Consider the following 14079-nt stretch of genomic DNA (forward strand, 5'->3'; position numbering starts at 1 on the left):
CATGTGAAAAACGTAGTTAATGAAAATTAGTTGCTGTTCACTTTCGAAGAATGTCAGTGCCAAATGTTCACGAGAAAAAATAGGAATACAACATTTTTTTATTTAAATTAAAGAATTTCTTTTCTGATAATATTAAATTTGCATTACATTATATGTTTTGGTGATTGATGATATTGCCTAGAGCAATCCCAAATAAGGGAACTAAATTTACATTGCAACTTTTTTGTTCAAAATCTGCAGACGATTTTTGTAGCTTTCCAAAGCAACTCTCTCATATACAAAAAATCTCCTACCTTCCAAAGTTAATTTCCCTACTTCGTTGAATGGTTTCCCGCTTTCAAAAGCAACTTTTTCAGCTTGAAGACGAATTGTCTGCCTTTCAGAAGAACTTTTCTAATTTTGCAGAAGCCTCCCTCGATTTTCGAAGCAAATTTGCAAACTACTTTACCACAATGCAAAGTAACTTTTCAACCCTTTAGATTACTTTTCTGCCCTTCAGTGCAACTTTTATAAATTTTGCAGATACATTTCGCGCCATCCACATCAAATTTCTCAACTTTACAGACGACTAGTTTTGCATTCCAATGCAACTTTCTCAACATCGCATTCAAAGTTAATTTCATCATCTGTAGACTTAGACTATTCATCAAATACAACTTTTTTCTTCTCTACACTAATTAACTTTCCCGTCTCGCCAATAACATGAGTAACATAGTCGGACCCTGGAAATCATAAACAACGTATATAGTCAAGGTTTAAATGAACATTACCTAGTTATGGTGGATCTCATTCATGTTACCAACTGTGCACACAGTTTGTTTTCTTGCCGTCCAATGCAGGTTTTTCAACTTTCAACAAGAGACTGTCCCGACTCCCAAAGCAACGTTTCCAAATTGACTACTTTCCAGTCTTTTAACGGAACTTTTCAAATCTGCAGATGTTTTTGTCTGCATTTTCAAAGCAACATTTCCAGCTTTGGAGACGAATTATTCTCATCAAATGCAGTTTTTCTCGCGTTGCCATTTAGAACATCTTTTCAAACTTTGCAGACAACGTTCCTGGCTTGAAAGCAACTCTCTCAACTATGACAGCAATAATCAACTAATTTTACATAACATGTTATTTTGCAAACAGGGTTCAATTCGTCCAAAACTTTTTACAACATTGCATAAAGCAACTTTACTTACTATGCAGACGACTTTTTCGCGCCTTTCAAAGTAACTTTTTTCACAGACTATTTGGCCACAATTGAAAACAACTTTCCAAACCTGTATATACAATTTCCAACTATATCGTGGTTTAGGATGGAGAACCACCTCCCCCGAAGTTTTTTAGCGGCCCTCGACGACACTAAGCCAAGGAATTATCTAACTTACCTCTCACGTGTTTTTGAGCGGAGTGGATCGCAAACCAGCCCACAGGCTTGTTTAACTTACTTCTGTCACATGTTCTATCATCGGCATTTAGCACATGGTCTCTGGTACAAACATGTACGACCACTAGCATCTTCTACACACATTTGGTCACATAAATCATTGTTATAATTGCGAGTACCTGGAATTAATGAATATAAATGTTATATCTTTAAAAAAAGATCGTAACTTCACACTGACACTTATAAAAATGTTAAAGAAGATGCCCACGCCGATGCAAATACGTTGCTAATTATATTTGAGAGATTTATCAACACATTTGCGTAGTTAAATATTCTAATTTACGAAGAAATGTATAAATACTGTGCGTGATAGGATTAGTTTACAACACTTGGGAACATTGATGTTTATAATACATTTTGTTAGTTCAAGATCCTTCATAGATGTCACTTACTTGTTACGTGTGCTTGACTTAGTAGTGAGTAATACGTAATTCCCAGTGTACCAGTATTATAACCAGTCAGGTGATTACTGACAAAAGAATATTTCTGCGACAACAAGAGATTATTAAAATTTATGAAATTTATGAAATACATTTTTAACTACACGGATTATCTATCAGAAGTTTATTATTTATGTAATGCTTACCCGGGGTAATAATATTGAAATTTGGAGTTTTAGAACGATCAGAGTGAATTGTAATGTAATTGTAATTCCACCATTGACACGGATATACGAAGTATGCCTGCTAACTACTGAAACAGCTATGAATTCACACGTCGTGTAAATAAATAGCGCGTTAACTAATATGCAAATAACAAATGACGAATGTGACCCTGGGTAACAAACATTCATCTTCATTTGCTGGAGACGTAACTTCACGAACAGTTATTACAGTCTATGTCAGAGTTTCAGAAATTGTAGCGTGATTATGCATGAGCGAGATTTGTTTTTGTCCCTCAAATAGTGATACACTTTCTCTCGTTACCATGGTTTCTTAGGTTTAGTAAAACAGTGGACACGATGAAATGGCAGAATAAGTCTCTTAGCTATCGCTCTTAACGAAATATCGATGGCCATTTTAGGTAAATTTCTGGAAAGGCTACCTATTAGAATTTTTGTAATCGATTGTTTAATGTGTGAATGATTGTAATGCACGCGTGCCAAGAATGCAGCTTAGTTGTGATTGACGCCCTACACAACGATTCATGAAAAACGTGTGAATTTAAAAAGCTGCATGCAAAGAACACGCCACGTTTAACCTTAGTTATATTCTCATCAGAAGATGTCAATATAGGTGTGACTTATTTTGTGTAATTTCGTATTTATAAATATGTATTTTTTTTGTATATAATATATGCTCCCGAGAAGGCGATAATTAATCGTGTAATTTAAAAGAACTTGAGGAGTATTTGTCCAATATAAATACGGCTCACAGGTCAATTTCAAGCAGTCGCCAATTTTCATCGAGTCGTTACATGGCATGTCATAAAAAGTTACTTCGTCATGAGTTCTCCAAGGCAAAGATTGTTTCACGTCAAGCGAAATTGAATGAGATTTGTTTGTTCTACGGACGTTTGCAGGAACCGTGTATGACAGTCAGCGATAACATTGCGTTTGTTACGAGCCTTGTAACGTCATCCGTCGATGAGCTGAAGATTAAAGAACGGCAGTCGTCGCGCCGCGTCTTGTTCGATATGGGACTCGTAGAGACGTATACAACACGTGTGAAATACATTGTATTTCAAACCAGTGTTTGTCGAGTATTCATAATTAATTATTTTTTAGTTTAAACAGTTTAAAGTGCATAAATGCAGTTTGAGCCTATGAACCTAAATCACGTTTTGTTATCTAGTTTAAGCAAAAACACTAGAAAAAGAGGGACGTGCAACTGCGGCAAAGATCAAAGGGTAGGGCAGGAAGTCACGAGTAACGTCCCTTGGTATTCATTAGTGATTGACACCGTTAGCCAGCGCGTCAGTTGCCATCTTGAATGCGTTGTCATCAACAGTGCTCAATTCAATTCTTAGCTGTTTTATTCATTTCAAGAACCAATATCGAAGAATTATTGTTGGTATCAGCGTTATAGTCAATTCTGAGCAGGTGAGTGTTGCGTAAATGTGTGATTCGGCATTTCATTCAACAGTTTTAAGGTAGTTAATGAATGTTTGTTGGGCAGTTTTTGTCCGTCACTTATAGATTATTGTGATGAGTTAGGTTTTACCCGTTTTTGAGAAAACAATGTTGTTAACATGTTGTTAAAAATATATATTGGTTGGTACTACACATTGTTGTGTGTTAGCTCGTAATGTGTATTTTAGTACTCGTCAGAACTGTAGACATAACAACAAAATGGCCGATTGTTGTGATTTCATGCCGTCGATGTTAGCCCGATTTGGAGAACACCGTTTTTGTAATTGGATTCTAAGTGCTGATTTTAGTTGGTATTACTTATTTACTGTTGCCCTGGCACATTTTTTCGAGCCTTTTGACATGTTCTAACTCGTAGTTTGTATTTCTGTCTGACTCTCCGTATTTTAAACGTTAAAACAAAATGGCCGATTGTTGTGAGTCCATGCCGTCGTTGTTAGCCCGATTTGGAGAACACGGGTTTTGTAATTGAATTCCAAGTGCTGATTTTAGTTGATATTACTTATTTGTTGCCCTGGCACATTTTTGCGAACCTTTTTACATGTTTTAACTCTTAGTTTGTATTTCTGTCTGACTCTCCGTATTTTAAACGTTAAAACAAAATTGCCTACTGTTGTGATTTCATGTCATTGTTGTTAGTCCGGTTCGGAGAACACGCGTTTTTTTAATTTGGTGGCAAATGCATGTTTTGGTTATTCACTATTGCCCTGATCTATCTCGTTGTTGGCATAATTTTGAGAACACTGTAACCAACACCTGTACACATTTTGGTTGGCATCAAACGATATGACTTTGTAACAAGTGAATTTTTTTAAATTAAAACTAAAATGGACTTTAAAATAGACATCATTTTTTTATAATTGATTTTATTATTTATCTGATCATAAGCATGCCAAGCTGTTTGATATTCTGTGTTTTGAGTGTTGCATATGTCTTTTATATTTACTGTCTCTAATTTTGTACTATGCCTTACAAATATGGTATTGGAAAGCATAGGAAGAATTACCAGAAAAAGAAGATGGAAAGGGCAAAACAAAAAAGATTGGAGATATCAAGTTCAGCCATAGTCAACCAAGAAAGTATGGAGGTTGATGTCAGCAGAGAAAACTCTACCTCACATATGGATGACATAGAAGCTGCAAGAACACTGTGCTCATTATCTGTATCAGGTGCCACCAGTAATCCATTGTCGCCAGTCATGGTACAAGAAGCAGGAAATACTTATAATGCCACTCTATCAGCAGTGAACACTAACAGTACTCCATCATCTTCAGACCCTGCTCCAGACGTGCAGCACAACCCTCCAATGAATGCCACTCCCATGTACTGGCAACATTATAGGGATTCAGCAACATTTGTTCTTCCCACAGTGCCTATACGCATGGAGTTTGATCACATGGCGATGTTGCTCGAGTCATGTGTGTTACCTGGTAGATGGGTTAAGCAGTCAAGTGCTGGCGAGATGACTTTCTGTGTATTGAAGTAGGCATTAATAAAGAGTCGCAAGTCTCCAAGTCTGTCAACATGCAGAGAGATTGTACATGGGACGTTAGAATTTTACAGTCTATGGTAAATAACACAGTTAAATTTCATCATTTCCCTAAAATAATTGACCGACTATCAACACTACTTGCCATAATTGATGCTGTTGACAGTTGTGGTGTTTGCGTTGGCAACCCAGATGAAAAGTTTCATGGCATATCAGAATCTAGAAATGGTGTCTTTACTGGTTCCAGAAACACAATTGGAACTATTTCGGGATAATTGGATTCGCTTAAAATGTGCTACTGCAGGGTAGTATTGTTCTTAATTATCAGAAAAAAATCTAAAACGAACAAATAAAATATTTTTGTGAAAACAAACCATTACAGTAGCACATTTTAAGCGAATCCAATTATTCCGAAATAGTTCCAATTGTGTTCAGAAGAGATGACCCCCCCCCCCAATTGCACAACGCCACAACATGTTCATCACAGATCAGAATGGAGCTCGGTATAGCCATACTTTAAGAACTACAGACTGTAATATGATTGCTAAAGATGGAAAAGATCGATGTGACTCCTGCCACATGTTTCAAAACAGTTTACATGGCATTGTAACAAATTACAGAAAAAGGAAGATCACTAGTGTGATTGAAAGAACTGATCCAAGCAGTGGTGTACCTCTGACATCCTTAAACATCAAAGAACTATACCATAGAACAAAAAACATAATAAAGGCAAAACGAAGAGCTGAAGCAGCTGAGAAGAGACTGAGGAGTAAGCTACAGAAGAAAATTCAGAAAGAAGGAGTCTGTTTAGATGACAACACCTATATGAATACATTCACCAGATTGTGACAGATTTTGACAACACTGTAGGAAAGGAACACACAGAGGGATCTTTTCGTAGTCTGTTTTGGAAACCACAGAAAGCAGCAATGCAGTGTGAAGATAAAAGAGGCCATCGTTGGCACCCAATGTTCACAAAGTGGTGCCTTAATCTGAAGTTGCACTCAAGTGCTACTTATAGGACATTGAGAGAATCTGGTGTACTGGAACTCCCAAGTGAGAGAATTTCTCGTAGACTACACTCAGTGGACTAAACCAACTATTGGATTTACAGCAGCAACATTTGAGCAGCTGTACAGAGAATCAAACTTTCCAGAACTGAATGATCACCAGAAGTATTTAGTACTTTTGCCTGACGAGTTACGAATTAAAGCAAATTTGGTGTTTCAGAAGAACACAGGTGCTCTGGTCGGTTTTGTTAATATTGGTGACTTTGGGAACTCACTGATGGAATTTTGAGCAGAATGTTGAAAACGGAGTATCAACCAAAACTGTTGCAAATTACATTCTGGCTTTCATGGTTCGTGGTGTGACAATGCGGTTGGAGTATCCACTTGTTCACTTCCCAACTAATACGATTACATCCGATTTTTTATTTCCACTGATTTGAGAAGCAGTTGAGTGGTTAGAAAGAATTGGATTCAAAGTTATTGCTTCAACCTCTGATGGCGCATCTGCTAATCGCAGGTTTATACGTCTACATGCTGAAGACCCAGCTACGCCCCTGGTGCACAGTACATTGAACCCATTTGCTGATGACCAAAGAGAGATTTATTTCTTTTCTGATGTCCCGCATTTAATAAAGACGACCAGAAATTGTTGGGCCAATTCAGGCTTTCACAACAAAAAAAGAATGTTATGGGTAAGTTGTTAAGAAAAACAATTAGCTCAAAAAGTGGCAGATGTTGGTGATTGATAATAATCAAAAACAAGTTTAAGTTGGGTAGCTTTATATAGTTTTGAATACGATGCTGAAGAGGGTAGTCACACTTTAAAATTGGAGGGAACATTTATTAACATCCTGACGTATATGCAAAAAATTGAATAAATTCATTATCAGTGGGTATTGTGAGCCATGAATAGATTTTGTGTTGTTTTTACATTTCATCTACTTTTTTTGCAGAATGGAGAACACATAACTTGGACAATGGTCTGTTTCAGTGTAACAAATTGAGGTATGAGCATGTGTATCTGTCATCATTTTCACGAATGAAAGTGAAATATGCTGTTCAGGTAAGTTAACTTTGCTATGTTGATGAAGAGTTCTTACACTACATCATTTTATCTCACTGAATTATTGTTGTCTTACATTTACATACAAGTTTGTTACAAAATTATAAACCATATTGATACCTTCATGCATGCTCTTTGTTGTTTATTTGTATTTTTATACAACAAAGAGTTACATTTTTTTGTTTATTTTATGTTCTAAAGTTCTAAGTACACGTGTGGCAAACGCTATTGAGACCTTTTATGGCGGTGGAAATAGAGCAACAGTACAGTTTATTAGATATTTTGACAAGTTTGTTGACTGTCTTAATGTGAGAAGCATGAAAGAGGGAATATACCAGAGAAAGCCAGATTTACTTCCATATAACAATGTTGATGACCCAAGATTAAAGGTACAGTACATATACTGTATATGCTCTCTTAGAGGCACATGTGCTTTATATGTAAATGACAGGTGTGTCAAAATAAGTCACATTTCAGCATTACAATATACAATAAATACTTCTAGGTGCACTTCTAATAGAGCAAATATGGAATTGCATTTATTGATGTATGTTTGCTACAGTACTGCTACTCACAAACCAAACATTCTTTTCACAGAAGTCAATAAATACATGCACTGTGAAATACCATGTTCAGTAACTTATTAACTGGTTAAAGATCAGTTCTTGATCAGTCAATTTTGCGCAACAAACAGGTCCGTATGCACTGCTTGATACTGAGATTACTTCCACTGAAACTTATTTTGGTTATTATTTCAATTTTCAGTGGCTCATGCAAGATTTTCTTTCCTATCTTGATAAATGGGATGAAGTTGTAGATCAAAGAGATCACATATCAAAAAGTGACAAAAACCGAATGAAGTTAAGCAGAGAGACTTTGCAAGGTGTTCGTATAACAGGTTTTACATCGACCCCTTCATCTGTCCATCATTTCTTATAAACTAACTGATTTAGGTGAGACTTTGCTACAAAGACAAAGTGGTTAACCATATACATGCACATCAAATTTATTTTCTGATTTATTGAAGTTTGGCTGACAGTGGCTTGTTTGAATATTGTATTGCCATGCAAATTATAAGCTACTCTAAGTTGTTGGGAGGGGGGCAGAACACAGCTGTTATTTTTTCATCGCGTTATAATTGGTAAATCGTGAATAAATATTTTTACTTCAGTGACTAGTGACATGTAGCTGGGTTTTGACTGGGTAATTAATTTCTTTCTCCCTTTTTCTGATTTCAGTAAATTTGTTTGTACAAGTTTCTAAATATCTGTTGAGCCAGCCTGGTGTTAAATGTGTCTTATCTGAACGGTTTAACCAAGATCCACTAGAGGCATACTTCGGGAACCATCGACAGATGAAAGATGGTAATGATGCTCCATCAGTTGTGCAATTCTGTCAGAATGCTAATGCGCTACAGCTAAAGTCATCAAACCTACTTAGAGTCAGTGGATCAAATGTAAGGATTAGCGGAGATGCACCTATCGATAACTCACCACTGCCGAACAGACGTCGTAACAACACTGTCTGAAAATAACATCTTCACATGTATATGCTGCATCATAATACCGGTATATTACCTGTATTAGAAAGCCTTTGTATCATGAGCATATATTTTGTGTATTTTTGTCCGTCTTGGGTTGGGTGCCAAAACACTCCTAACGTATTTGTTAGTATTGTACATATATTGTTTGCCTGTTTACAGAATATAAACATGAATTTTACAGGTACTTTTTTAGGGTGAATTTCTAGAAATTTTGAAAATATGAAATGGTCAATTTTTACTGGTTAAAATTACATGTACAATCTACACTTGGTTTGTCAACTTTTAAGTTCAGCAATTTCAGCAGATTGCACAATCTTTGTTCTTTGGAACATTTTATTTTTACATATAAATAAAGCAATCTGTAAATCATATTCTTTCACTGCATAACTCCTGGAATAAATAATGTGTTTTGAATAAAATCTGTAACAATATGTGTAGTATATTTGAATTGTGCCATGTTTTTAGTGTGATAATGTGAGCTCAGTCTCACTATTCAGGATGGGTTGCTGATATATAATAATCTTTATCACATTTTTTATTTTTTAAATATACAAACAGCAGTAAGTCATAGGCCAAGATTCTCCATACGGATGAAAATCATTATTATTAAAGTTGTATTGTCTTTTATATCAAGTTGAAAATCATTTATAAATAGGTTAATTTGACACCTCAACTGAATCTAGCAGTTGTGCTATTTGTGAGAAATCCTGCATGACACTGCACGAAATATAGACTATTTTTTTCAAAGGAAATGATCCTCTTTTCTAAGAATTGAGACAATACTACTTCAAGGAGTAGTCGCTTCAAATCCTGTGCATCTGGAATTTAAAACTTTTGCCATTTTACTCTGCAAAAAATGCTTTCCATGTCAGTTTGGGGCCTTCACATTAGATTTTGATGGATATGAGTAATGTACTGTAGAATACTTTATTTTCGCTTGGAATTTATTTTCGCTGAAGGGATGATTACGTCAAAATATAATCCAGCGAATATTTTTCTCCTATATTTTACATTAAACTAATCAAAAATCAGGGAAACTAAATTCCATACAAAACGCCCAAAAAGCCTTTTCAGCGAAAATTAATTCCAGCGAAAATGAAGTATTTGCTTTGTTTTATGTTCTTCAATGAGTTTACGTGCTGTTGAATGACCTCTGATGTTTATTAGCAGCTTTGCACACATAAGCAAGAGTTGAATTGATGTTTCATCATTCAAATTGGGAGCTAATTCTGACCAATATGTCAGAGCAACTCGGTCAGCTAAGACTGACTCTGTAACAGATTCATGGATAGATTCACTTTGTCCGGAATGAAGATATACGCGGATAAAGTGTTCTATTCTGCGAAAAAAAAAATACGCCTTGTCATTGATTGGAAAAAGGCCACCGCGATTTTCTTTGTTGACCCACTCGGTAGTATACTCAAGAAATGTTGGTGAATCCATTCCAGTTGTCTTCATTTTTGATAGTGTTTGAAGCATAGGTTGGAAGACATGACTGTAACGGTATCACAGAAGCTGTTTTGACAGAGCCATTGGTATATAACCACAGGCATATCTCAACACATTTTCTTCAATTTTGCTCATTTTGATGGCCTCACTGTTATCATCTAATTCAATCTTTTCACGTCTTCGTAATAATGTTTCAAAAAGGACTCTGGCAATACTCATTAATAAAACTGTAGATTCTGGGGCGTTTACTTTTCTAAGCAGCAATTTTATGTTCTGTCTTAATTCTGATGACAACCTTACACGATGAAATGCACTGAACATTGCCTCTCTGCGACTGTTGCGAAGACGTACATTGTCACCAGCAGTTATTGCTGGCCATAAAACAATAACAACAGATTTAATTTCTTCTTCAATATCACAGACTCCCTTAATCAATTGTGTTACTGCATCCATTGTCTCTGCAACACCAGACAATATTTTGCTGTGTAGGATTTCATTAGATTTAAATTTTGTAACTGCTCTCATAAACAATGTCCTTTGCATCTATCATGGTATCATCAAGTGTGTACTTTGGAACTGGTAATGTCTCTGTGAATTAAATTTAAACAAATATTTACCATTAGAAATATATAGAAGAAATAATTCCTCAGCAGATTTGAGTTTTAAATTGCTGACACTTGTAGTACCGGTAATACAGATCACAACTTACAAAAAATACTGACCTTTCATTGTACTACTGAAGGCATTGTCAAGAAAACAAATCAACTGCTTGGAAAATATTTGTTGGTGATATTAAATTATCTGATTCCTTGCTATCATTTTGTAGTTGCTTTGTTACAAAGTTCCACCTTACATCACATCAGTTTGTATATACTGGTACTTCAATACATTTAGTAGTATCAAGACCCATTCCCTTCAGAAGAATAGATGACATTATTTTATACGGGTTACAATGTTTTTACCATCATGGTGTGGGAAAATCAATAACTAGGATCAGTAACTTACCTTCCCTTTTCTTTCGCCCAGTGGTTGTTTTATTTTTGTCAACACTCTCTATATTTACTGGCATATCCTCTGGCCCTGGTTAAAAAAAAAACTTAGGACGTACTTTACAACAAAATTAGTACCAGTGAATAAGGTTAATAATAATATACTATAACATTATTCATGTCGATTAATTGTACACAATCTGCATACACGAAAGTACATAGAAGCAGGAAAACTTCTCTCCATGTTTCGCTTAATAAAAGCTAGTTCATACATTTAGGAGCACACTGTGTCCTGTTTAGTCACAATCCATTAACACCCCGCACTTTAAGAACATCTTGGACAAAAACGAAACCTTTTCAATTGAGAAGTAAATCGCGTTCGGCCATTCCATTGCAACATTACTAGTACTTCATCGCACTGAAAAAACGTTCCAAAAAACAAAAATACAACACTTACCCAAAATTTTATGAACGTTAACAAGATGACTTTTGCATCCCTGTTTTGATTTAAACTCCTTGTTGCATGCACTGCATTTGAACTTCTTGTCGGAATCTAATTCACTTTCCACCATAACGATGTGCGCGTCTAGATATTTTAGATCACGTCTAGTTTTCGTTAACCCAATGGTAACATCGGTAATTTCTTCATCAGTATCGCTAACATCATCTGATTCTTCCGATTTACTCCAATCACTCTCATGAAAGTCATCCAAATATTCAAAAACGTCATTAAATTCTTCACAAGTACCGGCACACACTTCTTTCGAAAAGGACGCCATTTGTAAATAAACTGTGTCATTTGCATAATCACGCTGTGAAAAACAAGAGTTGACGCGGGATTCTGCGGGATTTAAGGACTTTTCTCTGACGTCATTGCAAATACAGGGCCGGATTAAATAGCGACAGGATGTCCAACATCGGGATTTTCAACCCGCTACTTTAATCCTTCTAACGGTCACCAACATACGTGAGATCAATGAAAACACCGCAGTTGCACGTCCCTCTTTTTCTAGTGTCTTTGGTTTAAGATAGTTTAAAAATGTTTATTTAAATAAGTGTAAAAATATAAATGTAAAAATCCTTTTACATTTTACAGGAAGGAGACTAGTTATGCCGTACATTGGGGAGGCTGATATTTTATACTTCGTAGAGGAGGATTCGGAGGGTTCTTAGTGGTTTATTACAGAATCTGATGGTATATTTGGTCCCAAGGGATATGATGTGGACAATAACAAATTAAATTGCATTACCATGAATGATGTTTATTTCGTGTTAGAAAATATACATTGGTGTATACTAGGATATTGTAATGCTGTACATCTACGACACTGGTTAACATAGAAAATCCGATCAGGGGGATAAACATTACGGCTAAGCTTTTATCACTGTTTTCAAGTGGACATGTTTCGCTCGAGCTGAATGAGCCAGTTGCATGACGCATAAGCTGAATGAGCTTGATTCACATTCGGTAAGGGGTGCGCGCTCCTATGACGTGGCATGTGTTTGTCAATTGATTTGTCAATTTGTTTTTGTTTTGTTTTTATTTTGCGGGCTCAAAGTGGAGGCGCCTGGCGTGCCTACCCTAAATCCGCCCTAGATTGAATTGAGCCGAATCCACGATGTTCAGTCCCGATAAATCGTCGGGTTGTTTGAAACAAATGGGACCAGCCGATGTGTAAATTGACTCAGGAAAACGCCTCATTTCTCAAACAAACATTTAACAAGCCACCAATTGTCAATCACAGCGGATAATACATTAAATGAATAACAAAATTATATCAATCGAAATCGGTGTCGAAAAAAAAGAGGTCGCATTTAAACATCGGTAATTTACTTCCTCGTTGCGTAGTGAAAATGCCCTCGTCGTTGTTCGTAAATTCTTGGGAAAAATGCGTCATTGCAACACAACATTCTGGCTGACTAAGAACAGATTTGACCTGCCGGGTCAGAGGCCAAATTGTGCAGAAAAACACATCTAGGTGGAAATTACTTCACATAGGGAGTTTTCGTTCTATAACTATACAAAACAGAGGCGTCGGCACGAAATGTTGCATGGAGCGACTTTTCTAGGAGGCCGGGGGCATGCCCCCTTAAAACATTGAAATCTAGACCCTCTGAAACGCTATTTCCTGCATTTTAAGAGGTAAATTTTGCTGACACAAAGTGTTTCAGTTAAAAACACTATGCCACGAAACATTAGTCTTTGTACTTCAGAACTGCTGTCAAAACACAATTTTGGGAGCCATCCAAGTACCCGCGACTTAGTCGAAATCGCGACTTAGCGAGGCACGACTTAGCGAGGGGTCACTGTGCTAGTATACGAAATTGAATTAATATGCCCATCGTACTGGTAGAGTGAGTGTTGAACTAAGTAGCAGGGTGCGCGCTCCTATGACGTGGCATGTGTTTGTCAATTGATTTGTCAATTTGTTTTTGTGTTTTTTATTTTGCGGGCTCAAAGTGGAGGCGCCTGGCGTGCCTACCCTAAATCCGCCCTAGATTGAATTGAGCCGAATCCACGATGTTCAGTCCCGATAAATCGTCGGGTTGTTTGAAACAAATGGGACCAGCCGATGTGTAAATTGACTCAGGAAAACGCCTCATTTCTCAAACAAACATTTAACAAGCCACCAATTGTTGATTTGCGGAGGCGGAGCAGTGACCAAGAATAATAACGTACATGATAGCTGTTACATGCCGTCGGACGCACACAAAAGGGTACATAACAATGCGGGAACTACACGAAATCCTGTCTTACCGAGCTATGGACCCCCTAACACGACGATTTCTGTAAACTGCGCAAAATTGCTCAACTGGTTACGCTGGTTACGAACCAGTTGAGCAAGGCTAACCGAGTCGTGACCTCGATGTGGTTCGTAACCAGTCTTGTGATTGGTTGTTGACAAATGCTGAACAGGCCACACCTCCAATTGTGCCATGCGTTCGGGCAAACCGTTAGGAATTCCTAAATGGAGTAAATTTGTGTAGTTTTCTTGATTTATTCTGCAGATA

The 14079-nt window shown here is 36.7% G+C and overlaps 2 protein-coding genes across 2 annotated transcripts; one reads left to right on the top strand and one right to left on the bottom strand.

The window, feature by feature from the left end:
- The first annotated feature begins 5942 nt into the window (after nt 1–5942).
- Nucleotides 5943–8614, top strand: LOC146735623 (uncharacterized). The gene is made up of 5 exons (XM_085505960.1): nt 5943–6069; nt 6977–7086; nt 7254–7475; nt 7852–7984; nt 8325–8614. Exons 1-5 carry the CDS (start codon nt 5943–5945, stop codon nt 8612–8614), a joined length of 882 nt encoding a protein of 293 aa, XP_085362086.1.
- Nucleotides 8615–10580: 1966 nt separating this feature from the next.
- Nucleotides 10581–11846, bottom strand: LOC144356722 (uncharacterized). Its single transcript, XM_078011402.2, has 3 exons — nt 11525–11846; nt 11084–11158; nt 10581–10666 (listed from the first exon to the last, which is right to left on the bottom strand). The coding sequence occupies exons 1-3, from the start codon at nt 11844–11846 to the stop codon at nt 10581–10583; spliced, it is 483 nt and encodes a 160-aa protein (XP_077867528.2).
- Nucleotides 11847–14079: the final 2233 nt, after the last annotated feature.

Source organism: Saccoglossus kowalevskii, chromosome 12, assembly GCF_978046115.1.
Source record: "Saccoglossus kowalevskii chromosome 12, keSacKowa6.1, whole genome shotgun sequence".
NCBI lineage: Eukaryota > Metazoa > Hemichordata > Enteropneusta > Harrimaniidae > Saccoglossus > Saccoglossus kowalevskii.

Bases quoted from the DNA above. Each gene is read 5' to 3' on its own strand.
- LOC146735623 (XM_085505960.1), top strand. From the start codon at position 5,943: ATGCAGTGTGAAGATAAAAGAGGCCATCGTTGGCACCCAATGTTCACA. The intron at 7,087-7,253 runs GTAAGTTAACTT...TATACAACAAAG, and splicing joins AAGTGAAATATGCTGTTCAG to AGTTACATTTTTTTGTTTAT. The intron at 7,985-8,324 runs GTTTTACATCGA...TTCTGATTTCAG, and splicing joins GCAAGGTGTTCGTATAACAG to TAAATTTGTTTGTACAAGTT.
- LOC144356722 (XM_078011402.2), bottom strand. From the start codon at position 11,846: ATGGCGTCCTTTTCGAAAGAAGTGTGTGCCGGTACTTGTGAAGAATTT. The intron at 11,159-11,524 runs GTAAGTGTTGTA...TTTTTTAACCAG, and splicing joins TAACGTTCATAAAATTTTGG to GGCCAGAGGATATGCCAGTA. The intron at 10,667-11,083 runs GTAAGTTACTGA...TTTAATTCACAG, and splicing joins TGGGCGAAAGAAAAGGGAAG to AGACATTACCAGTTCCAAAG.